The 26,387-nt window shown below is 40.9% G+C and overlaps 1 protein-coding gene across 1 annotated transcript; it reads right to left on the reverse strand.

Moving 5' to 3' along the window:
- Positions 1-24,700, reverse strand: LOC139722160 (leucine-rich repeat serine/threonine-protein kinase 1-like). Its single transcript, XM_071633475.1, has 18 exons — positions 24,302-24,700; positions 22,467-22,606; positions 21,944-22,110; positions 20,975-21,267; positions 19,560-19,895; positions 17,822-18,038; positions 15,805-15,963; positions 14,380-14,571; positions 12,526-12,801; positions 11,939-12,104; positions 11,250-11,520; positions 8,850-9,080; positions 8,048-8,283; positions 5,988-6,988; positions 5,218-5,553; positions 3,775-3,945; positions 2,700-2,810; positions 1-1,900 (listed from the first exon to the last, which is right to left on the reverse strand). Exons 1-18 carry the CDS (start codon positions 24,658-24,660, stop codon positions 620-622), a joined length of 5,943 nt encoding a protein of 1,980 aa, XP_071489576.1. The 5' UTR covers positions 24,661-24,700; the 3' UTR covers positions 1-619.
- Between the last annotated feature and the right edge of the window lie 1,687 nt (positions 24,701-26,387).

A 26,387-nucleotide genomic window follows, 5' to 3' on the forward strand; every position in this document is an offset into this window, starting at 1 on the left:
TTTGTTTAACCTGTTCAGTGCATGACTGTCAACTAGAGGCAAAACTTTAGCTTTCCAAATGTAATTCACCTCACAAGGCAAAACAAAATTTTGAATTGATATGATTACCTCATTAAATTCTTTTTTGAATGCTACAATTTGTACAAGTGTTAATGTTGCAACACGATAAAATGTCTCATTTTTTTATGAAAACAAAAAGATGATAGGTTTTTTGGACTCTTACTGAAATGTTCATATACAGTACTACGAAACACAAAGCTGTGTTACAATGTGTAGAGTCAGTTCACACACTTCCCCAGAAAACGGTGTGATGTATACACCGCCTCTACTGACTACCTGAAATTCTACACATAGAAATTAAACCAGTTTGGGAAAATTCAGGTAATGCTGGACAATATATGTAGTTAAAAGAAATGGTGAGCTAGAACATGAAATTGTTTAATTCTAGCCAAGATTTGAGAGTGCAAGTGCCAAATGTGAGTTTATTAAGTTTTAATGAGCACATGAATACAAACTCCTCTCATAGAGCAGCTGTCTTGTACAGTTTGTCTTTTTGTGCTTGTTCACATTGTCCACTCATCAACAACAAAAAAAGTTGACAAGACCGTATGAGCAACAATCATGCCATTCCAGCTGTTTGGTCCTTTGAGGAGTGCCTAAGTCTGTCTTTGGTGCCCTGGTATTCCACCACCTGTTCTTGGGCCCAATTGGCCCACAGCAGCAGGTGTCCAATCTGGCCAGTCTGGCCCATGCTGCCCTCGGCAGAGTGGCATGCAACCACCCTGTCGCGCCCGATCCGATGCAGTTCTCGGACCTTGCCAAAGTCTTTGTTGACCATGGAACTGGAGTTTAGCACCGTCACCACCTCGCCAAAGTCGAAGCGTGAAGCATCGCCCGGAGTGCCAGCTCCATTTTCAATGTTCACCAGCAGGATGTCGCCACTTGACCTCCCCACCCAAAGAAGCCGGTCCACGGCCAGCAGTGATGTCATTTGGACACCCTGGGGCTTGGCACATGGGTGTGAATACACAATGCTCTGGATGTTGCGACGATTTCTCCTCGTGTTTTTGCTCCTCTGCATGCTAAGAGTTGTCTGTGAGGGTGATTCGAGGATAGAAGCCTTGAAGTGATCGTCCACAATACTGAGTTCCTCCTGAAACTCCTTCTCACCCTTTGTAATGAACCTTCCGTCCCTGTTGCTATTGGCCTCGCAGACGGCCGTAGCATGGGCCAGCTCCTGCGCCTTCTCCTTCTCCTCCCAGCTCTTACGTAGCTCCTGCCTCTCCTCTGCCTCCAGAGTGAGAAGGGCCCTGGGGCTGATGATCTTCTCACGCACGTCAAGGATGGCCATGCAGTGCCTGGTCTCGACGTCGTACTGGTATATGTGGTGCGCACTGGACGTGGAGCACCAGATGCTTCCGTGGCCCAGCACCAACTTCTCCACCGACCCGTCCACCCCTGCCGCAACACGGATGACATCGGGTTCAAGCGACAGGCTTGGCAGGGAGATGATGCAGATGGTGGGACCGCATCCCACCCAGATCTCTTGTCTGTGTCCTTCTCTCCTATTGCATTCTGATCTCTCCCCATTGGGTTGTCCATTTGTTTCATCGATAGACCTATGTCCTTCCGTCACCTCCTTCTCCTCAATGCCAGACCCCATGCCGGGAGCGCTGCTCTCAAACTGCCCTCTCAGCCGGGAGACGGAACGACCTCTTCGCTTGGTTACCACCTCCACCAGACTGGTGGTCGGGAGGACATGCTTGCTGAGCTGCAATCTCGCCAACAGTCTCAGTTTGTCTACCTCGTGGTTTTGGGTTTCCTCCTTTTGGTGACTGAAGACAGTCACCATCCCATTGACCTGACCCACTAGAAGGATGGGGTCCTCTTGGCCGGTGGGCTTTGGGTATAAGCAGAGAATAAAAACATGAGACAGAACATTACGGAGATTCTTTTCATAGCATTTATGACATGTTTGCACTCTAGCGTCTTCTCTTAAACAAGCCCTGTACAATTTTCATTACACATGAAAGTTTCTCATAATTTCTCTGCCATATACAAAATTGAGTCTATTAATTAGGACACTTTTTGTGAGGTAATATAACTTGTCTTCATGTCGGTACTCTTTCCTGACAAGTACCACTACGCTATTCCATATTTGGTAATCTGGGGGGCGTTTCATGAAGGAACTTGTCGGACAAAATGTCCGACAAGTCAATTATATCCGACAAGTTCAGAGAAATCAGCCAATCAGACTAAAGAATTTCTCAAAACTTGTCGGATATAATTGACTTGTCAAATATTTTATCCGACAAGTTCCTTCATGAAATGCCCCCCTGATCTTGAGATTATAGGAAAGTTCATGACTGTGGTAATGCTCCAAATCTACCTGGGTTGTGTGTCTATTTCTTTTCAAAAAATGAAAATTCATGGATTTCTCTTCACATTTTCCTTACATCATTTGAAGCATGTACTGGAGTAGTCTTTCTATCCAGCCATGACAGCACAGAAACTTCACAAATTCATAACTTCTGAATAGATTGTCTAATTTTCCTCAAACTTTCACCGACATGTTCTACTGATATTGCTGCATTCACTCAGGCCACATGTACAGTGTATGTTAAAGGTGAACTTGCCTTTATATTGGAAAATTTTAAGTACAATACACCTTGTCTGTAGTCCAGACTAGTATAACCCACCTGTTGAAGATAGAGTAAAGATGTTGGTTGGGCGGAGACTTTGCACTCTTGGAGGAGGCTGGGGTAGGATGATTGAGACCTGGGTAGGTGGTACAGCTGGACAAAGTCACCCTGTGGGTATATTCAAGAGATATTCAGAATGCAACACATTCAAAGCTCATCAACTGGCACAGAAAGAGATGAACACATAACACGACAACTATCTTCATCAAACTATCAAAATTTGATGACTCTGCTCTTTTTTTTTCTATTGCTAAGAGACATAATGATAATACCATATTATGTTAATAGAAAAGAGGTCACAAGTTTGTGTTTGCTGCAACAGCTAGACTGGCTCAGCTGAGGTCACTCTCCCTGGTTTATGACATATTTGGCCGATCTGCAAATCTACCTAAATGAGCAATCTGTAGGTGAATGAGTTCGCTCTTCCCATCACATTTGGATAGAAAAAAACATTGTTTAATGTCTAAATTTACAGATCATACATTGGCTTGCATTATTTCTGTAAATATGTAGGGTTGCTGAGCAATGTACAGTGAGACATGCAGAATTTTGCTATAAAATGCAAGCACTCACTGACAATAACTACACTGTACAGCATGTACCAAAGTACCAAAGTATGGGGGATGCATATATATGTTTGGTCAAAAAAATAATCCACTCTTTTAATCAATCAATATCTTCAAATAACCTCATGTATATGTATTCAATAATATGTCATATATTCTTCATATGAAGTTATGTTCATATACCAAATGCTAAAAAAAAAAAAATGTCAATATATCAACATTTTCAGATACTCTAGGGGAGGATGACAGGCTCTGGTGTTTCTGGAAAATGTGCAGCAGACATATCTTCTTTAAGCAGATTTGAACCAAATGGACACACCATTTAATACAATCCAGAAATTAGCACAGCTGCCTACTGGCAGAGTAGATACAGACACTATATATATACATCAGAATATGAGAATGGGTAACAGACTGAAATATAGAGATACAGGAATGGAGCATAGGAATATATAGAATTAGACAAAAGAACAAATTCTAGATCCTGTAGGAGACTTAATTCTCACCATTGTTCCAACTATGAGATTTGTGCCGCATGGAGTTGAAGTGGCAGTCGTAATTATGGGGCACCGAAGGTCGTTTTGGCAGCTGGACTTGTATGACCCATCCTCATTGACATAGAATGACCTCAGCGAGGTACCTTGACCAGTCTCTGCTATCAGATGTATGACATTCTCCTAGAGTGAGGGAAATAGGGTAACCACAAATTATTTGGCTAAAAATCATGAACTTTTAATGATGTGTGTTATCCATTTTCAAATACTGTAAAAGTAGTTATCTTCATGCGACTTATTTTTCGTGCTCAGACAGGTAAGAAGAGTTTGCATGTTTTTAATTCCACAGAATCAAGACATCACGTACTGGAACATATGGCAAGCAAAAATATCTGCATATGCACGAAAATATCTGCAAATGCACGAAAATTTCAACACTGCGCAAATGTCCACTTATGCAGTATGATGAAATACCTTTGATTTGATTTGATTTGATTTGATTTGATTTGATTTGATTTGATTTGATTTGATTTGATTTGATTTGATTTGATTTGATTTGATTTGATTTAAACTTTGTGTTCACAGGAACAAAAAACAAGCATAAGTGAGTTAATACAATGATCATACAATAACAATTTGTCTATTTGACATACATGTACAAAAAATAATCAGGACACATATTTTGATAACATATTCAGCACATTTGCAACGATTGATAAATAAACAGTAATCACAAGAACCAAAGTGGGGGAGCCTAAATCAAAAGCACAGCTTGTATTACTTACAAATGTACAACAACAAAAAAATGAAAAAATAAATCACATCGTAATAAACCATCAATCAAATATATAACAACAACAAAATATATAACCAAAATGGTATAAAAAACTTACAACTAAAACTAAAGTTCCACATGATGACAGAAAGATGGGATGAGAGGATACGAAACAGAAGGAATAGAGGAAGCAAGTTGAGAGGGGGAAGAAGTGTTGTACACAGTACACTCCTCATCGAGTCCAAATGATGTGTATCAGTACACTGTTGATTGTAACAGTGCACACACAAAGACAGTTCTCACATGAGAGAACTATGGTGCTGCTTGGTAGAGCAATGTCAAGGGATGCATCCAATCTGTATCTGTAACAATTCACCTTCGAATCATCTTCAAATGTATCTCTTCCACTTCACTAGATGGAATGGTTGGTTAATTTAAACCCAAATTCTCACTCAGACAAATTCTGTATAATGCATGGGTAGCCCTTAAAAAGATCTTGGTATCTTGTGACCACATTAAGCGCAGCAGTTCTGGGCGTGACTGGACTCAACAGTGATCTCAAGCCAGTGCAAATCTGTAGATGGACTTTTGTGAAGAAAAAAAATTGAGAATTTGGCTGGGGAAGAATTCTAACATTAAAATATCAGATGTCATAATAGCAGGATTTACAGTCCATTTACCTCATCCCTCTCCCCAACACTAACGGCAGTGGTGACCTCACTGTCCTCCACCTCCACCACCCTGCGCAGGCACAGGAAACTGGGCTCGTGCAGGAGGTACTCGATGGTCCTGCCGTGAGGGCGCTTTCCGGGGTGGTCCTGCCAGCACGCCTCCATCAGTGCGCCCATGGCGGGGAACACCTGCTGAGGGGGCATGGAGTAGTCCTGGAAGTGGAAGGCGGGCTTGCGCCCCTCGTTGACGGCCAGTTGGATCTCCAGGCGGCTGTGCTTGTCGTAGTAGGGGCACAGGCCAGTTAGTAGGTGGTACAGGAACATCCCGTACGAGAACCAGTCAACCTAATATGATATGTACAAAGAGTTCATCAGTGTCACTAGAGGTATTAACCCATTGAGGAGGAGTCCCGAGTATACTCGGGCAGGGGTCCATGGGAAATGCACGTTGTAGCAAAATTAGCCCATCCGCAGTGGGTTTAAACCATCAAAAGTATGACTGACACTCTACACAACATCTCTGTTCTTCCTGTTTTCTTGCTATTTTTTTTTCTTTGTTTTACCCTGATCATCCTGCAGAAAGCCGAGTTGGAATGGATAGGAGCAGGAAACCCTTAAGATACCTTCAACTATTATGTGAACATTCATCGTTTACCCACATCTTATATTTCATGAACAGACAGTGATGAATCAAACTAAGCATTTGGCAATTTGAAGAGTGAAAAGAAAAATGCATATAATATCATTATAGTGCATCCACAGAACACCCTCGCTAGTACCTTCTCATCAAACACCAGCCCCTGGAGGATTTCTGGAGCACAGAATCCGGGTGGTCCTGCTAGTCCCATGGCCCCCATGAGGTCATACGTCCTGGAGATGCCATAATCTGTCAGCTTAATGTTGACATCTGCATTCTCGTCCACAGAAAAGAGGAGAATATTGTCTGTCTTGAGGTCGCAGTAAATGATGTCCTTGCCGTGCAGATATCTGATGGCCGAGGCAACTTGCTGTGCAATCCTGTGCGTGAGAGTCCTGCTCAGTACTGGCTCCAGGGCAATCTTGCTCTTCAGGAAGAAGGGAAGGGCATTGCGCTGCTCAGAATACAAGTAGCTCTGGAGGTCCCCAAGCGGGGCGAAGTCCATTGCGAAGCACAAGTGCTGTATCGACACTCCCACCAGTCGCACGATGCAGGGGTGGTTCAACCTGGACATGATGGCAACCTCGCTGCGCAGCTTGTGGAAGCTGTCCATCAGCATGGACGCCTCTGTGTCGGGGTATAGGTTGTCTTGCGACGACGTGGAATCGTTGCGCTCCAGCGACAACGTGGAAACTGACGATCCGCCCGATCCATATCCTTCGCTCTGGAAGGAGATGGAGCTGAGGAAGCGTGATGACAGCGTTGTCTTGGCAGCCACCGTTTCTTTGAGATACTTGGCCTTGAAGACTTCACCGAAGCCACCCTGGCCAAGAGAGTGTTTGGACACCATGTGCAGCTCAAAGTCTTCCTCTCTGAGGTGCCTCACAGGGAGGTCTTTCATGAACATGTCCGGGATCAGCATGTCAATGGGAATCAGCTTCTCCTGTGAATTTGCGCAGGCCGGGAGCTGAGTTTCCCCACGGACCAGGCGGTGCACCAGTTCCTCCACCGTGTAGCAGTGGGGCAGTGTTTCAGTGGCTGCTTCGCACAGCACGTCGTCCATGCCGTGACTGAGACATACGGGACACGGTACAAGCCTCTGGATCCTGGGAACGTTGGTGTCACAGGACGATGAGCACAGTCCTGGCATAATCATGTGAGAAGAAGTATTGTTGTTAAAATGTGGGGAACTCACTGTGATCTTTAATAAGGCATTAGCACTACTTCACAAAAAGCTCATAATACTTGCATTTGTAGATATAAGAAATACATTTGCATTCTCCTCCAGAGCAGATATAGGGCAACAAGTTACGGTATTTAGCATATCATTAGAATGAGCACATTTATGTCATTCTTCAGAGGAAAATTGTGATTGAAAATTGATTTCAGAAATGGCTTGGAGCTTTACGCTGCCATCAGACAGATTCTTTAACATCAGTTTCTGCTACTACTGCGCAGTCTTTATCACAAACCAAACTGGAAACAGAAATTATAATGCATCTTGTTTTACCAGATTATACTTCGCTGACCAAAAGAATTCATAAATTGGTAGTATGTGAAGATACAATGGAAAGATTCAAATGTTAATTAAACTGATTACGCACATACATTGTACACACAAACATATACAAGTGTACCTACACATACAACACACAGATGTAGGGCCCATGGACGGTCATGAATACATGAGCACAATAAGGGAGTTCATGGTTAGCGCGTGTCTCATTTGACCCCTACACCACAGACTCTCAAACATGGACATGTGTTGTGATCAAGAATTCCTTGTTGAAGTGTTGATGAATGAATTACTTACACCTGTACGTTCTAATTCAGTCTAAAACACATACATTGTAATGACATAATTCAGATTCCCAGTTGCCCAAGGATTCTATTCATTTTAAAGTCAGTGGCAAATACACAGACAGTCTCATTTGACCTTTGTTTTGCACATGCGCAAATCACAACCGATAACTCCCTTATATCAGACGAACATGCTGACATGTATATATGATACAGGGATTGTGGAACTGGTCAGATACCCCATAAGAACAAACACCAGAGTGACCCCCCTCAAAAAAAAAATAAAGTTATCAATTCCTGGCTAAGAATATGTTCTCTGACTTTAATATCAATGGTTTTTGCCAATAGCTTTCCTCCCACCATTAATCCTTCGTAGAGTTTGACATCCTATCAATATCCTACCTGGATACCAGTCCTTGATGAGTCCCTCGATGTGGTCCACCACACACCCCATGGCAGCGAAATGGCCTTCTTGGCAGCTGATGGAGATGTCGACGCCCGGCGACGGCTCCGACGGCGGGAAAACGGCCGAGCGCACCAGGATGTGACCAGTTCGGTGGCGGAAGGAGACCCCCTCCCGCCAGTATGACAGCACTGTGTCGTGGAACTTGATGCCCCGGTCTACGCTCTTTCTCACCCTTGACGATTATGGAGCGGAGAAGAAAGACGTTTAAAGAGTCCTTTGATCAGAGGTGATAATCTAACACAGAATTGTGACACAAGATGTTGGTACTGCCATAATGATGTATAATAATCTTTCTTCTAATGTATGAATAGCGACTGGGAATAAACAAATGGAACAGGTATCGAAATCTCAAAAGTAGAACTGTCGAGATTACTCCATTGTGTCATCAGATCAAACATTTTGTTGGAATTGCTATTTAAGCTTATCCTGTAATAGATGGTACTCAGGTTATGGGTAGGACTCAATGCCTCGGTGATAAGCATGCATTGATATTCAGTGAAACAGACAAAACATAAAAGCACTGTAGATGAAGTATTATAAAATTTAACATAAAGGTTGTATCCTTGAATCATTGACAAATTCACCAATGATACCGATCAGATTGTCCAGTTTATTTGGTCTGTCAGTGGTACTTCTGAAGTGTTTTTGTTTGTTTGCTTTTTGCTTTTTGAAATGAGAATTCACATCTCAATATTTCTCTATTCTAGAGCCCTCTCTGAAAACCCCAGCAGTTCTCACGTGTGTCCATGGTGCCTTCTGCTGGTGAGTCGTTTCGGGCTGAGCTTGACCCTGCTGTCGTGCATGTGAAGGTCCGCCATGAGGCGCGAGACCAGTCGGATCCAGAACCCCGGAGGCAGGTAGGGCATCTTGTACACCCTGCGCAGGGAGTGGAATGGGGCAGGGGACGATGCTGGCTTGGTGGACATGATGCCCGGCTTGTCCCTTGGCAACCGGGATGGAACTAGGAACCTTTTAAAAATGGGAGCAACAATTGGAGACATGGGCAAAGCCAATAAAAACTTGCAATTTCAAGCAACTCATAAAACTAATCAGATATTGTACAACATATTTCTCAGGATTATACTCTATCAAACAGAATAAGGTACAATTCAAGATTCTTTAATATGCAAGGAAGCAGTTACTTGTAGTGCTAGAGCAGGTAAGCTAACCTCACAACTCGCCTCATGAACATGTATAATTTGTTTTGTATAATTTGTTTTGTATAATTATGTGTATGTACCTTTCATACCTCAACTTTAACTTACAGTGGTAGAGTAGCCAACTTGTAAATGAAGTCTATAGTTTTTGACATAACATATCATTCATGTTTATAATTTCATCCAAAATTCTAAACTTGTATCATATGTTCTGTTAGCATTGTGTACTTTAGTTTTAGTGTTTTTTTTTTTGACTGATTATATCAAAGTCGATGCATTTTATCTCATTTTATGTTACATGTAACTCTGTATATGATTTAAATATGATCTTGTCCATATTCTCATACCCCTAGAGGGAGTAGAAAGAGTCAATAAACAAACTGAACGCAACCATGAAGAAGGAATGACATTGATTCATATTTCTTACATGTTTCAGCACCATATCATTTCGAGAGGGAGCACACACTTATTGGGCGTGACACTGGCACGAATTTAAGAGCATTCAGGTTTTGTGTAGGAATTAACGTTAATTACAAGGCAAATGTCATCACTTGAAGCTTTGATGTACCTCCTTTCAGTAAAGGATAGTGTGTGTTCTTGAGAGGACTTTCATTGTGGTATCACTCTAAGGATTGATATGTATTGTTGAGATAATGCTTTAAGGTACTTCAATTCATCACATAATAATTGATGTACTTCCTTTCTATAGAGGACTACCAAGGTATGTGTCCTCCTGAGAGAACTTTCGTAGTGGTTTTGCTCTTGTGGTTGATATGTATTGTTGGCACAATGCTGAAGGATACTTCAACCCTTCTAAAACACTTTTGTTTGACCAATTTAACTCACATCGATTTGTATTGACAGTATAAACACACCTTACTGACACACAGTGCCAAAGAGTAAGAGATGAGACTGAAATAAGCTAGAGAAAAGAGAAGTGTGGCCAGGCCAGTGAATTATCACATCAACAACATTTCATTCATTTTTATTGCAGTAAACAACATCAGATTTGGGGTTGGGATCAGTACCCAAGCAGCACAGACCCAACATATTAGAAACTCATCGAAAGTCCTCGCACATAGAATGTCAGTCTGCAGACAATTAACACAACAGAGACTTTGATGGAGAGGCAACCGATCGAGAACTGTGATTCAGAGTCACTTCACAATGGTTTAATCCAACTGAGATAAGGAGAGAAGGAGAGTTTTGCCATCGAAACAGAATAAAAGCTACAAAACTCTATTCTTTCCACTGCTCTTATAGTCTGTGCATATATGCAGGGCAAGGTTTCATGATGCTGCCATTCATTCACCATTGCTAATATATGACCTGCTACAACAAAAGGATCCAAAAGTCGAGGGAGGTCGATTTTCTGAAATTGACAAGACATTATTCCCCTATTCTTCCACTTTAATTTCATGATGTATAAAAGTGTGCGGTAATATGGATATTGATGATTTTATGAGACCATGTTGAGTGGTCTAGGTAATCAGCGTTTTGAGAAAACAGCCTTCAAAGTTTTCTTTTCGACGCAATTGTGATCAGTGGGAGGCATGTCAGCTTTCCCCTCTTGACAATAGAAGGTTCGCTCCTAGCAACCTTCGTGATGTTCATTAAAGCTTAGCGCCAGCGGTCTACGCACGACCAATCATTAACCAGAATGTGACGCACTGACCAACAAGATCACTCCCTCACTGCTAGGGTCGGAGTCTATCTGTGGCGCTAAATCTTAATCTTTGGACACCTTGCTGTTCCTTTGAAAGTCAGAAAATTATGGCCCAGAAAAACCCTAATATCTTGCCTTTCCTTTGTTCATTTAGCTTCAAAATTTCGGCAGATGATAGACTAAAACAGTACACCAACAACTGAAATTCAATGGTTTTGACCGATTTTGATGATCTGACTTCAAACTCTATTTTCTCGGCTCAGCCGTCAGCGACTTTCAGATCCTTTTGTTGTGTTGGGTCACATATATACTCACCAGAATTGAGAGATGGGCACCACAATCTCAAAGCGGGCTAGGAGCTGGAGGTATTGGTCGAAGCGGTTGTCGTGGATGTCGCTCTCACGACTCAGCTCCCTCAGAGTGTCCAGGTGCACCTTGCCGTCCTTCATGCGATTGGTGCTGACCATGCTGACCCTCTGCAATGTTCCTGCCAGCCACACGGGGTCTATGAAGTACAGGTCACTCAGACTGCTCATGTGGTCAGTGAAGTGGACGATGCAGCCAATCTCATGCAGAAAGTCCACGGCTTTGGGGTCAGAAAAGGAAACAGGTAGGTCAAAGGAAATAGATGAAATAATCACTTCTGACCCACCACCATGTTACCCTTAACAAACTTGCAGACTTTAAAGGGACTGTACAGTTCTGGTTGAGGTGAGGATTTAGCTTTTAACGTTTTGCGAGACATTCAGAAACCACTCTATGAGATGTCAAAGAGCATGCAATTCTAAGGGGTATCAAAAGTTTATTTGATGAAAATCGGTTTTGAAATGGTTGAGATATTCAAAAACAAGGTGAAACAAAGAGATCCTAATAAAAAGCGTGGCCTGTCACCTTTTATTACTATTACTTTTTTTGGATATCTCAGCCATTTGAAACCCAATTTTATGGAAATCAAACTCTCCTTGAAGTATTCCTACAATGCAACAAAAGGCACAGAGCCCCACCTCCTTGTAAGTCTTCAGGCGAATCCAGGAAGCTGTGTGGGATGAGCTGCACAATCTTGGCCAGCTCTGTGGCAGTCATGATGGGCAGGAGAGGTGGGACAGATCGGCGACACACCTCCACCTCCTTCAAGATGCGCTTCTTGAGGTTAAAGTATGACAGCGGGACCTGTTGAGCGACAAGGCAAAAGAGAGAGAGAGAGAGCAAAAAGTCAGGGCAAATTAGGAGAGTGAAATGCAAGTGAGAAGCAATAGTGGGCTTGATAGACCTGGACCCTGTTTCTTGAAGAGTTATCATTGATTATGTAGTTAATTTCTATGTTAAGTCTATGGCAGCCTGTATAACTGTAGTAAGGAAATTTATAGTCGATTATATCTTTTGATAAAATGAGGCCCTGAGATATTAGATACAGTTAAATGTCAATTAAGTGTCAATCCTCAGACCGCACTCACTACAAAGGATGAGAAATATATTTCTGAGAAAAATCACTAAAAATGCTTGATTTAAAAACAGCATAGACAAAGGAGGCCATGGTTGTTATATCATACAACAGCAGCATGGACACATTGGACACGTTTATCTCTCTCACCTTTCTCCCAATCAGTGGCTCGGTGGACGTCGGCCGCTTGTGGCGAATCTTGATCTGCAGGGCCGTCTCAAAGATGATGCGGCGCAGTTCGGTCATGCCGCAACTGCTGCTGCTCATGGCGTCCACTTCCACGATTCCTGCGACGGGGGGAAACCCCGGCCCCATTTCCAGCATCTCTTGCAGCTGGCTGCGGAGATCGACGGTCTCTAAGGGGGAGCTCTGGAGGCTGTCGGAGTGGGTCCCAATGATGATGATGCCAAAGTCTGATGCTCGTGACTGAACGCGATGAATTATGATAATAATACGACATAATCACATGCTCTAATCTATAAAGATAATTCAACTCCTCCAGGATTTTCAAAGAGGGAAAGATTCCACTAACACTCACAGTTCTCCATTACACTACTGCTTTAAATACAGAAAATGTAAGCATTCAGTGAGAGCCAAGAGAGGAGCACTGCTCTTTTGAATAAACCAGTGTGTAGGGACCATGCATTCTGGCAGAATGCTTTGTATGCAGTCAAATGCAAGAAAGAGTACATAGCATTTGATTTTAGTGATTAATTCACTCTCCCATGCAACCGCCCATTCTCGATTTTCTTGGCGCGCTGGAACAATTCCATTGATTTAATGTCCTATGTACACACAAGGATGTTGAATACTGAAAACAACAGGCAATGGGTGCCAGGCCAAAACTTCATATGTCACGGCAGTATAACAACAATACTTTTGTGGCTGGACAAGTGTGTAAATCAACTCAACCGACCGAACTAACTCTGCAGTGCTGCGGAATGACTAATGTCACCTAAACCAATCTTGGTGAAAGCGGCGATTTGGCTCGGTCAGTAACGCATCTGCCTCCAAATCCAAATGACCCGGCTTTGATTACCAAGTCTAGCTGAGCAATGTTGTGTGTTATATACCATCCCCTCTAGCAAGAGGTAAAACACTCTGTCCCTTGGACAGGACATAAAATGGAGATCCCGTGTGAGAGAGAGCCAGAGCACTCAAGATCCAGCTTTTATTTATTCATCAAAAGAGAGCAGGGTGCATAACCCAGTGAAGTGGTCAACCTCACATCCAACTGGACCCCATGGAAGACCAGTAAATGCAGCTGAATGGGCTATCCAGCCATCTTCTCAGATGGAAAATGAAACAAACAAGCACATTGCCTTGATGCTTAGGTGACATGGATATGTACAGATATGGTATTACCGGACAGCATGAAAATTCCAGATGTGCACATTTTTGCATACTAATGACATTCAATACGCGCGGGACTTCATAGATTAGCCTCACAGAGCGTTGAATGGACCGAAATCGCAAAAAATGTGACATAAAAATGTAAAAACACTGAGAAATTCACATTTCACCTCAGATTTAGAAGAAGATGACGATTTATCACAAGGTTTTATCTGGGGAACTGTTCGAAATGTTCAAGTTAAACATTTTACCGTAAAATACGAAATTTGAGCCTCATTTGCCCATTTTTTCTTTGTCGTCCGCTCGGTAAGAATGTGTACAGTGAATCGTAGGTATGAATTGTGATTCTGGTGTAAGGACAAGGTGCGAAAGACGTTGATTATTCCATTACGAAAATCGTGTCCGGAATTATTATGCAATTTTACACCGCGCAAAAAGATAACTTTTTTAAGAGGGGTGTATTTGAAGTCTATTTTCCCAAAATCGGAGTGAATTGTTATCATAACTTGCCAAATTCGTAATTTTCAGGACTTTGTGAGTAACTGGTGCTATTTTTGGCCAAAAGTTCATCCTCTGAGTACAGAATTCAGAGCCACACACACACACACAAAAAAAGCGTCTGGTGATACGATCCACTCTCCTACTACTTACGCTGATATTGAGGAGGAGAGAGGAGAGTTTCTTGGCCCCCTCCAGCCCCTCGGTCATGTTCCACACCAGGAGGTAGAGGGTCTTGGAGGTGAAGAAGCACTGCTGGACGTTCTCATAGAGGTCGCCGCCCTTCATGTCCCACGCAAAGAATGTGATCGACGGCCTCTCAACTACTTCCTTATCCTGTGCATTCTATATCCACAAACAGGCAACATATGAATTACTGAGGAGTACATCCACAAACATAGGTTTACCTACAACGTGTATATCTTCAAACACAATCACACATTACACCTTATTTCTTCAGCCATTAACTCACCAAGGATGGAAAATATGTTTACTGTATATATGCCACATATCTAAATGTAGAGAGTCTAATTTTTCTCAAATTGGGATTTCCTGACAATTTCCCAAGTTTTCAAATTTGCCATCGTGGAGTACAGTATACAAATGATGCACAGGTCTGGATGCATCAGTCAGAATTGTGCGAACAAGTCAACAATGGAATGCTCAACCCACGAGACGAAGATGAGTGGGTTTAGGCTAGAGTCCATATAGTATGCACACTATTCCTACTGACACATGAAAATACATGTGCATCATCTGTTTTATAGAACAAGGGACATTTTTGTTTTCTTACCAGAAATCCATTTTCTGATCATTATATGTATCGAAGCAAATTTACATGATGCATTTTCCTTTTGCTTGCCAGAGACAAAAACTATGCATCAACTACTTAAAAACCATGCATACAGTAATTACTGGATACATGGCAAATTTACTGGATGCATGGTTTGCTAGCCAATAGGCGTCACTTGCTGAGTGCGTGAATGCTTGCCAAGTGCGCGAACTCTTCCTACAAGTGTGGGATAACATGCTTACAATGGCTGTCCTCTGTGAGGCAGTGTGTGGCCAGTAAAAATTAATACACAGCTCTCGACCAATGAGATAGCAGGATTTTCACTTCCCATTCTATGATACTAGTACTACACATATTTGTACTGTATTCATGTACTGCGTAAAGCATGCCTTACCAGTACATTGTATGTGTGCATGTCGCATTCATGTTAGGATCAGAGTTGATATTTTCACATGTTCTTGAATTCACAAATAGTACTCCACATGCAAAATTTGCAAAAAATAAAAATAAAATCCTGCAAAATACATGCAGGTCTGCCAACATTCCCACTTTCATATCTGGGAGATTTCGCACAGCAATCAGGGAGATATCTGTGTGTTACATGCATTTCAATGGGCGAAAATAATTCCCAAATCAGGGCAATTTTAATATTCTTATTGAGACATGAACAGATTTTGACATTTTCAGGGAGACACCTGCAGAATCAGAGAGATTTGGCAGCTCTGTACATGATGTGATACCACCAAAAAAGGTAAGAAAAAGGATGAGAAAATGGCAAGACAAACCTTGAGGAAGTTTTTCATAAACTTGTCCGTGAGACTCTGAGTCTTGGTTTCCTCCAAGGGATCGGCCAGCTCCCATTCCGTGACGTGGATTCCCGCGTCGAAGAGACGAGTGTCTTTCACTTTCATCAGGCTGTTCAGGAGGGTCGTCTTGCCGCTTTTCTGGGAGGGCGAGAATGAGGACGAGTCTAGCCTCTAGTGATTCAGGACGTTGGTCTCATACTACATAAAGGTTGATATCATGCTGGTTTTTAAGCCCTTGTATGACTGTAGTCTCCAGGGGGGCGTTTCATCAACGAGTTCGTCGGAGGTTTTCTCCGACAAATTTGCTATCAGCCAATCAGACGCAAGGATTTCAGTAGCTTTTAACATTTGTCAGTGTAAATCACTGACAAAAAGTTTCATGAAACGGTCCCCTGGGGACCGTTTCCTGGTCCCTGGGGACCAGGTCCCTGGGGACAGGTCCCTGGGGACAGGTCAATGTTTTGACTGAGCAAGAAGAGAGATATTTTTTTTAATGCTGAACAAAATAAATATGTTCTGCCATGCAAATAACCAAAAAACCTCACACCTTCAAATGTAGCCCTATATCGTAGCTTACTGTATCTGAACTTTATATAAACACACAATATGGGCAAATGTCATGTGTGAGTCAAGAAGTGCGACGAATGACATCATTTTCCGGGGGGAGGGGATGGTTGAGAAGGAGGAGGTAAATTTCAGCAAGTTGTTAGACAGAAGTTTATAGGAGCTTTGTTCCAATGAAAACTTCATCCATACTAATTTTCTCTATCTAGGTACATCAGTAAATACCTTCTCGGGTATGGATGCAAAATTTATCTGACCCTTGGCATCAGATAGGGGGTACTCCCCCCTGTTGTGGAGATGGTGTACATTAGTGAAGAAGGTTGTCACATGTGACCAAGTCATATTGAAGTATTAAAGATATGTAAAGAACTCATTGAGGTCATGTTCTCAAGTAAACCCCAGTATCTTCACCCATTCTTTTTGCATTTGACAATAATACCAAATTCTTCTTATGTGAAAACTTCTATTCATCAAGCAGAAATACACACATGGAATTGTGAATACGTGCATGAATAACGATATCCATACTATAACATCTTAGTGCATACATCTTTTCCTCTCTCGGTATTGTTGTCTGTCAGTCTGTGCGTCTTTCTGTCCATCCATCTATTCATCTTCATTGTATCTCTCTATTTGTCGACCCATCCATCTATTTATTTATCAGTCTATCAGTCTAAATACCAATCTATTTACCTATCTATCCACCTACAACTATCAATCCATCTAGCTATCCACCTGTCTATCTATCTATCTATCAATCTATCTATTTATCTATCTATCTATTCATTTATCTATTTCTATCTCTCTTTTTACGTATATATGACTAGATAATGATATACTAGCATATGAATATATTTAAAGGACAAGTTCACCTTCACAGACATGTGGGTTGAGTGAATGCAGCAATATTAGTAGAACACAGCAGTGAGAGTTTGAGGAAAATCGGACAATCCGTTCAAGTTATTAATTTGTGAAGTTTCTGCTCAGTCATGGCTGGATGAAAAGACTACTATAGCTTGTGATGTCACATGTGTACAGCGACATAAAGAAAGAATGAAGAAAATCGAACATATTTCCATTTTTCTTGCATAACAAAAGAACACTCAACTTCTCTCTTTCAGAAGGCAGGGGGAATAATATCACCCATATTATACTTCAGTAACAAGTTGAAGAAATGTGCACTTTATTCAAAAGGTAAAGTTTTGTGAAATTCTCTTTTCATTTTCCTTATATCGTTGTACGCATGTGACATCAAACACTGTAGTAGTCTTCTCATCCAGCAGTGACTGCGCGGATACTTAAAAAATTCATAACTTTTGAACGGATTGTCCAATTTTCCTCAATCTTTTACTGATGTGTTCTAATAATATTGCTGCATTCTCTCAATCCTTATGTATATGAAGGTGGACTTGTCCTTTAAATGGTGACTCACTGCAGGACCCATAATCGTGAGTTTCATGCTGTGATACGGCTGACTGTCGAGGAGCTTCTCTCGCAGGATTCTCAGGACGAGACCTGACCTTGACCTCTCATCTGGGGTCAACTGGCTGACCTCCACCGGGCTGGTGATGTCCAGACTGTCTATCTTGAGGTGGAAAAGATGTTTGAGGGTGCTGAGCGCTTCAGGGAGACGATGAAGATCCGGGTTGCTGCAGCATGACGAAAAGACAGACGTCGTATACAGACATTCACATTGACAATTTTTATAAAGCAACTCTGACATGTAAAGGTACTGTAGAAACCCACATTCTTTTGAGAACCAAGATTCGCAAAATTAAAATGCATGGGAAAGTTCCTGTCTACACTATAATGCATTGGATGCCAGTAGCAATTTTCAAAAATTATATTCTGGGGAAAAAAAAAAAGAGGCCTTTGGCTCCAATTCGCAAAATTACGTGCTGCCAATATTTCTTGCTTTGTGACAGCACTCCAAAATGAATGAATTTAAGGCATGTTATAGCAGACTGCTGTATGCCCCACATATTTCAGTGGTTTTATTAATTTCCTGAATTTTGCAAGTTGGGTGCTATTTACAAATTTTACAAGACGCATAGATATCAACTCTGATCCCGACATGATTGCGACATGCACGTGTACATTTCTCTATCATTTCACTGTACTCCATGATCACAAATTTAACCACTCGGGAAATTTTCAGAAGTCCAAATCTGCAAAGAACTAGACCCTCTAAAATACACAGTATGATTGATCTGATGTAGATTTCTTTGTATGCATTTCAATTTTTGTTAAAGATAGAGTCTAAGGATGATCTGATAGGATGATATTGCCTTTATTGATAGTCATGTGTGTGATTTTTCCAATGAGTAAACAAATACACGTCTAAAAAAAAAAATGTAAAGGAGTCATATTTACCTATCAAAGACTATGCCGTAGCTGCTATGTGTAGATGTTTGCATATTTTTAAATTTTGATTAAAGGCAAAGATCGAGGTAATTTAAGATAGTAAAAGGTTGATGACAATACAAGCAATCAAAACAGTAAACATAATCGAGCAAATGTTAAAAAAAACATCCTTGTCGCCACTTGTAGCATTCTTTATCCACAACGAAGATGCAGCACTTAGTCATAAGAATAACTGGAGAGCAGTCTTAAAGTGTATGCCACTTTTGTAGGGGGCTGGAATCCAACACCTCCTTCCATTCATATCAACAATTATAATATATACATTTAATCTGGCCCAAATACAATAGAATGATTGACACATATGCCATAAAAAGGCTTCAACTCTTGGGTTGGCAAATTGAACGCGTTCTCATTACTTGCTATTAAACTTGGTAGGGTTATTCTCATTTTATATGTTTCCTTCACCGTGGTTCAGTCATCAACCTAGTTTGGCCTAACGGAAATTGTGCTTGTCAATCAAAACACTGTAAATAAACTATGTGCATTTTTTTTTCTTTTTTTTTGGGGGGGGGGTGGGGGAGAGGGGGTGGGGGAGAGGTAAAAGTAGGAAGCATGCCTGGTGTAATATTGGGTTTCTGATTGTTTGTTTGCCAGCAGGAGGGGGAAAAGATTGGGGAAGGTAAAAGAAACACCACATGGAATGGGCCGATAAGAACACTGCAATCAAACTGAATGCAATATACAGACTAAATGATGAAAACATCACAAGAAATCAGTCATCTGGCAACACGTGACATGACTTTTACCTGCTGAGATCCAGGTCGTACAAAGTCTCCATCTTGCAGATGCTCGGTGGCACGTCCTCCAGTTCGTTGTGGGAGAGTTTCAGCACGTACAGGCTCTGGGCGAAGCTGTCGGGCAACTCGATCCGCTCCCACAGCATGGGGCCCCTGTCGGCCACGGTTGGCGGTGTGGCATAGAAGACGCTCCTGCTGTGGGCATCGATAATTTTCGATGGGGATTTGGCTGCCTGACCCCTGATCTTTGTGCAGAATGCAGTGCTTGTCCGGGGTGCTGGTGCCTTGGAATCGAGCAGTGGTGGATCGCTACCTCTTTTCTTCTTCACTGGGCTTCTATTAGGTCTGTTTGATACAAAAAGAAAAAGATGATTTGGGAAAACAAACGTAATTGATACAGCAGCATGACATATCACAGTTTTCAAAGTGTATCTAGCAACACTTCAACCAAGATCCAAGCATTTCTGTTCATATCTGCCTGCTCGTACTGTAAATACAGACATTTTCGTGGTTCAGTAATTTTCGCGTATTTGATGCTACTTCTGGCTAGCGCAAATTCTAAAACCAGTGAAAATATCTTCACTATATTCTTTGCACATTTTGAATGGATTGACAATTGTGCACCGCAAACTCACGAACCCGCAAATATGTTTTTGAGCTGCTCAATACGAAAAATTAGTCCCACGAAAATATTGACGTTCACAGTTTTCCTTCACAAATTCATCTTCGTAATCCCTGGACAGAATGCAAGGTAAAGTGATATTTCATGAATTGGTGGTGATGCTGGAATCAAATGTCATTCAAACCCTAAAGAAGTCACAGGACACAGATTTCCTGATTTTGATAATAATTATTTTAATTCTTTAGACTCTTATTTGATTTAATTCTTTAGACTCTGTTTTGTATTATTTGGATATGGAAACAAACAAATAATTGAAATGAAATGAAAGACGTCCAGTGCTATATATATTTTTTCCACTTCAATATTAAAAACAACTACCACAGCAGTTTTGGGGAGAGCAGCCATATCGGTTCACTGTATGCACGAGATTGGACTCAAATCATGTCATCACAGTCATACACTCCAAACCCGAACAGCTTTTAATCTACAATTTATTCATAGAATTTGTAGTTTGAAAACGAGGCAAAGAATTATTATATTTTTTCTACTGGTGAATAATTATCAAATTTCTTCTTTAATTGTCAGTCATATCTCTTATTTTTGCATCTTGCCTGGCTTTGGTGTCTCTGACTTGTCAGGGAACATCGTAACAGGTTAGCCCATAAAGGACAGACTGATTTTGCTACGACACACATTTCCCATAGACCCCTGCCCGAGTATACTCGGGACTCATCCTCAACAGGTTAATATATGACATACATGTATACAGCATTCCTTCCACAAAGTACAGTCCTTTACTCACATGTCTATCCTAGTTGTTGGCTGCTCCTTCTGGACCTCTCGGTGCACTAGCTGATTATAAGACAGGTTCAGGTGCTGGAGGCGGCGAATATCCCACGCCTGGGGTAGCGGGAAGCTGCGCAGAAAGTTCCGCGACAGATCCAGCTCGGACAGACTGCCCAGGCGGCACACCGAAGGCGGAATTTCTGTCAGCCGGTTGTTGCTCAGGTTCAAGAAGCGCAGAGAACGTCGCCAGAACTTGGGGAGATCCGGCGGGGCCGACTGAACTTTATTCTTTGAGATGTTGAGGACTTCCTGTGATATTGAAAGCACACCAATCAAAATTATTGCAAATCAGAGAGATTAGCAAGTTCTTACATCAAACCTTAACATTTGATACAATACCATTAGTGACAGGATACTCCCTACATTTCTCAGTGCATTTCTAACCACATCATCTCCATCAGTGTAAATTCTCATCGCCGAAACAAAGGATATTGGACCGCTACTGTCATTTGCTTCAATTTGATCTGTACCATGACCACAATCAAGGTGACAGTGTCCAGATGCAAAAGATTTTAAATTTGTCTTGGCCTTCACATTTCATATCATGGCCATTCATGGATTTAAATCAGGCACTGACAGTATGATTATTTATATGTAAACAAGTCCAAAAATTAGCATGGAAGACATAGAAAAATAAAAAACAGCCGAAGGTGCTAAAATGTGTGTTTTGTTTTGTTCTAAACAATGGCTAGATCTCCGTGAAGGTTGTTTTGCCGGCACATTATTTTCCAGTTGTATACACACTGTTACCATGGTAATGCTTGCATTCATGATGAATTCCCCACGGAAGGGAGATGACATTATCTAGCATTTATTAATCCACGTACTTCATGATATTTGAGTTTAAAGAGGTGTTTTGTTGTTTGTTTTTTTCTTTAGAGCCTGAAAGAAACAGGATACCAGAATGATGATGTCATAAGCTTACCAGTGGACACGCCCATGGGTGGGGCACCTCCTCAAACTTGTTGTCAGACAGATTGAGGGTGAGCAGTGCGGTGCAGGCTTCAATTTCCATTGGCAGGCGGGAGAGTGAGTTCTGGGAAAGATCCAGGTTGCCCAGGGAGATACACCGCCATATCCTGGTATTGTCGTCTTGGTGGCATAAAACATTCATCAAAATTAATTTATTGAAATCAAGAGAAGCCAAGTCTTATACTCTCTCAAATGATGACAAAAATAACAAATTTTATGGGAAAATAGTCTCTCTTAGGGAGTCTACAAAACATTGCATATGACATACCACTAATTTCCTATTATTTAGATACGGAATATTGTTCTTAATTTGCCCAGGCAAAATTCTGTCAGGGGGTTAACATATCATTTATAGCAAAACAATGCATCTTCTTTTTTTTTTTTTGGGGGGGGAGGGGACTGTTGATAGATCTGGGAGCCACACAATGCTGCCCCTGCTAAAAGTGCTGTCCAAGTAAATGCAGAATTAGACTCACCTCCACCTGTTCCTTTGGTGTGCTGGATAAGGTCGGTGATACAGTTGCGGGCAAGGGAGAGAAATTCCAGCGCTGGCAACATGAAAACCTCCACTGGCACAGAGTCTAGTTGGTTTTGGTAAAGACTGAGGGAAGCCAGGCTGAATGGGATGGGAAACAACAGAATGGATGCTGATCTAGACACACTTATAAAATGGTTATAATGGATCCTAATCAAACAAATAACTGGCTGAGAGCAACCACGTAACCAGTCTTTCATGTTGCCTAATGGTTTTACCATTGACCACAGACTAATGACCACTCGGAGATATGTGCGTGACTGAGGCTTAATTGCTGTAATCATGCTCAATGATGTCACAATTGCATACTTTAGTAATGCCGACTGAGTCATGCAGTGACATGCACATATTTTTGGTTTTGGATTTTTTTTATGCGCATTCACAAGGCGCAGCTTATCCTCAAAGGTAGCTTATCCACAATTAAGGATAACCATCTGAACATACTTGTAACTACATGTAATGTCTTCAAAACTCTGCTGCAAGATCACTGACCAAAACAAGGAATACTGTTCAAATCACACCAGTGTTATATCCTTTCCATTGACTTCCCATTAAAAAAAAAATGAATTATCTTCACATTTGCTCTTTTTGTTCATCATGTATGCCACTCAACTACACCAAACTATCTCAGAATTCTTGGTATTGTTATCACACTCCAGGCAAGCTTCAATCATCCAGACAGTTCTTTTGTATTTAATACACATGTACCTAAAGTTAAGCATTCATGGAGAACTTGCTCATTTTCCCACATTGGACCAAATGTTTGGAATAATAGCCCTGTCACTGTTTGCCAATATACCCTCAGTGGAATCATTTAAAACATGTCTAAAAACATATCTGTTTGATATGCCATAGGAAAAATCCTGTCTTTTCTAAAACCACTGTGGGCATCTCTTTCATGGATTGCTGTGCCACAGCAGTGTTCACTAGTATTGTTATTTATATCTAACTAACCTTAGTGCAATAAAATGCAAAGCCTATTCGTTAAAAAGTGCTACAACAAATGAGATAAGAGCATAACTATGCAAATGAAGGAGAACAAAAATGAAACCAAAACAAATAAATAGAAAAGGTGAAAGAAATATATTGTCTGATCCTAAACTAGTCCCAATAAATGTGTCATGCAATTGGATCTGAAAATTCCAGTTTGGCTATTCCTCATGTTTAATATGATAACATATATATCTTTTCTATTCCAAAGAGATATCCAGCACATGCAAGCAATTGACTGCTTCCCCAAAGTTCAATTGAGGCTGTAATGGACTGTGTACCATCACATATAGTCTGTGCATTTACAAACTTTTATCAATCACACTGCTGCATATTGTAGTCTTTGTAACCTCGTTAGTTTGCGGCTGGCGTAACTGTATAAAATTTGTCTCACAAAAACTGCTCCAGCAAAGATGAAACTTTGAAAGTATAAATGACTACATTGTATATATTCAAATGTCGGCAGATAGCACATAAGTTGCAAAATATTTGATTTCAAAATGAATGATATGTGGGCTGATACTAATGTGATTTATTTGCCCAGCTACTATTAAAAAAAAGAAAATCAAAGTATTCATGTACCAGTACCTACTAATACATTAACCTTGCTATAAATTTTCTATCAATTACCTGTTATTAGCCCATTATTCCATCAATTCAGTCATAAAATCACTTAGCCATTCAATAGATCAATCAATCAAGCAACTAATCTAAAAACCATGCTTCCTTTCTTCCTTCCCTATTTCCTTCCTTCGTTCATTCATTGCTCACTTAAAAATTACCTACCGATACTCCTGCAAGTTTCGGTGGCTCTTTGGCGTCGGAAGTCTGCACAGAGCATTCTGGGATAGGTTGAGCCGCCGCAGGTTGGGCATCCCCCAGAGCAGCCCCTCGGGGACAGAGAAGAGGGAATTCTGGGATAGGTTGATGGTCGACAGGACCTGGTGAGAGGAATCCTGGAAGTCCCTCAGCCACGCAGGGTCAAAGGTGTTCAGCTGTTTGTGGTGCCAATTTGCAACGAGCTCCTGTAAATAAAAAAATGAAGTCCTAGTGGTCATTATATCATTTAAAGGGATCGTACAGTTCTGGTTGAGACCTAATTTCAGGTTTCTAACAGTTTTAGGTGAGATAATGAGAAATCTCATATGAAATATGAAAGAGCATGCAATTTCATGAGGAATTCAACATTTATTTGATAAAAATTGGTTTTGAAATGGCTGAGATGTCCAAAAAAGAACGATTCTAATAAAGTGTGGGACCCACACTTTGTAACGATCGCCTTGTTTTACTTTGTTTTTGGATGTTTCAGTTATTCCAAACCCGATTTTCATCAAATAAACTTTGAATTCCTCTTAAAATGGTATGCTCTGTGCTATATCATAAGTGTTTTCTTGGTATCTTGCAAAAATTCGAAAGCCTATTTCTCATCTCAACCAAAACTGTACTATCCCTTTAATCTGTTCCGTACAGGAACCTGGTGGCATGTATATTACGTCTATGGGCATTTTAGAATCCAGTATGGAATGGGTTAAAGAGACAGTGCATTTTGGAGCAGTGATTTTAAAAATTTTTGAGTTATCACATTTAATGCATATGTGGAGGTCAGTTGTATCACAAAACATCCTATCATATGAAAATGTTGCAATAAAATCTAAAAATAGGTAGATATCACTGTTTTTCTCATTAAATCATAACTGTAGACGGTTTAGTCTGGAAACAATGTTATTATATCTATTGTTCACATTTTGTATATTCAACAGTACTTATCATCGATTATACGGATTCAAATTTTTACAGTGCTTGTTTCTATCCCTATCTCACATTTTAGAACTATTTTGAAGCACTAATGCTGGGATTTTGTTTCATCTGCAAATGGTAAATTATGCCTTTAAACTCTCTACCCTTGTACATCTCGAAATGCTTTTGACATTGTGTGAAGAAGAATTTTCTGATGGTGATGACTGCATTGGGTCTTTACATCTGCCAACAATATTCAAGCGCAATTAGGGCCTTCATGAATATCAATATCAAAATTCTTCATGGTAAAAATAGCACACAGATCGAATCACTGTTGTGTGATTGGCCCCCAATGTTATAGGGATGGTACAGTAGTGAAGATAAAAAATGAGCCTTCAACTTTTCGCGAGAAATCAAGAAATCACTTGTGAAATGGTACGGAGCATACAATTCCAGGAGGAATTCAAAGTTTAGTTGATGAAAATTGGTTTTGGAATGGCGGAGACATCCGAAAACAAAGTAAAACAAAGCAGTCTGAATAAAAGGTGGGTCCCATCTTTTATTACGATTGCTCTGTTTTGGGTATCTCAGCCATTTCAAAACCAATTTTCATCAAATAAACGCTGAATTTCACTTCGAGTTACATGCTCCTTCATATTTCATGAGAGGTTTCTTACTATCTCACCCAAAAATGTTAGAAACCTGAACTTAGGCCTCAACCAAAACTATACAATCCCTGTATGCTGAACTGAAGTTACTATTAAAAGAAATGACATCTGTATAGATTTGTGATCGATGTCAAATTCTTTCTGTACATTTCATACAGGAGAACAACCACAAAAAAAAAAAATGGAATGCATACATGTGACCTTTTGGCATTATCCATTTCATGATGGAAACTAGAAATGTCGCTATGGCGACTGGTATGCCTCCGCCATAATGCATGATTCTCCTAATAGGTCTAGATAGTACATGTGGACAATGTGTGATTACACTTTCACAAAACTGGCAAAATATTGAAATGACAAGTTTGTCACAAATGTGTTGAATGTTCACCTTCCTTGACCTTGGTTTAATTGGATGAATAGGAGAGCATGTATTTGGGGATTTAAGGACTTTAACTTGACTTTGACCC

The sequence above is a fragment of the Diadema antillarum genome, unplaced genomic scaffold, assembly GCF_040938485.1.
Source record: "Diadema antillarum isolate AM-2024a unplaced genomic scaffold, OU_Dant_1.0 scf00000159, whole genome shotgun sequence".
NCBI classification, from domain to species: Eukaryota; Metazoa; Echinodermata; class Echinoidea; order Diadematoida; family Diadematidae; genus Diadema; species Diadema antillarum.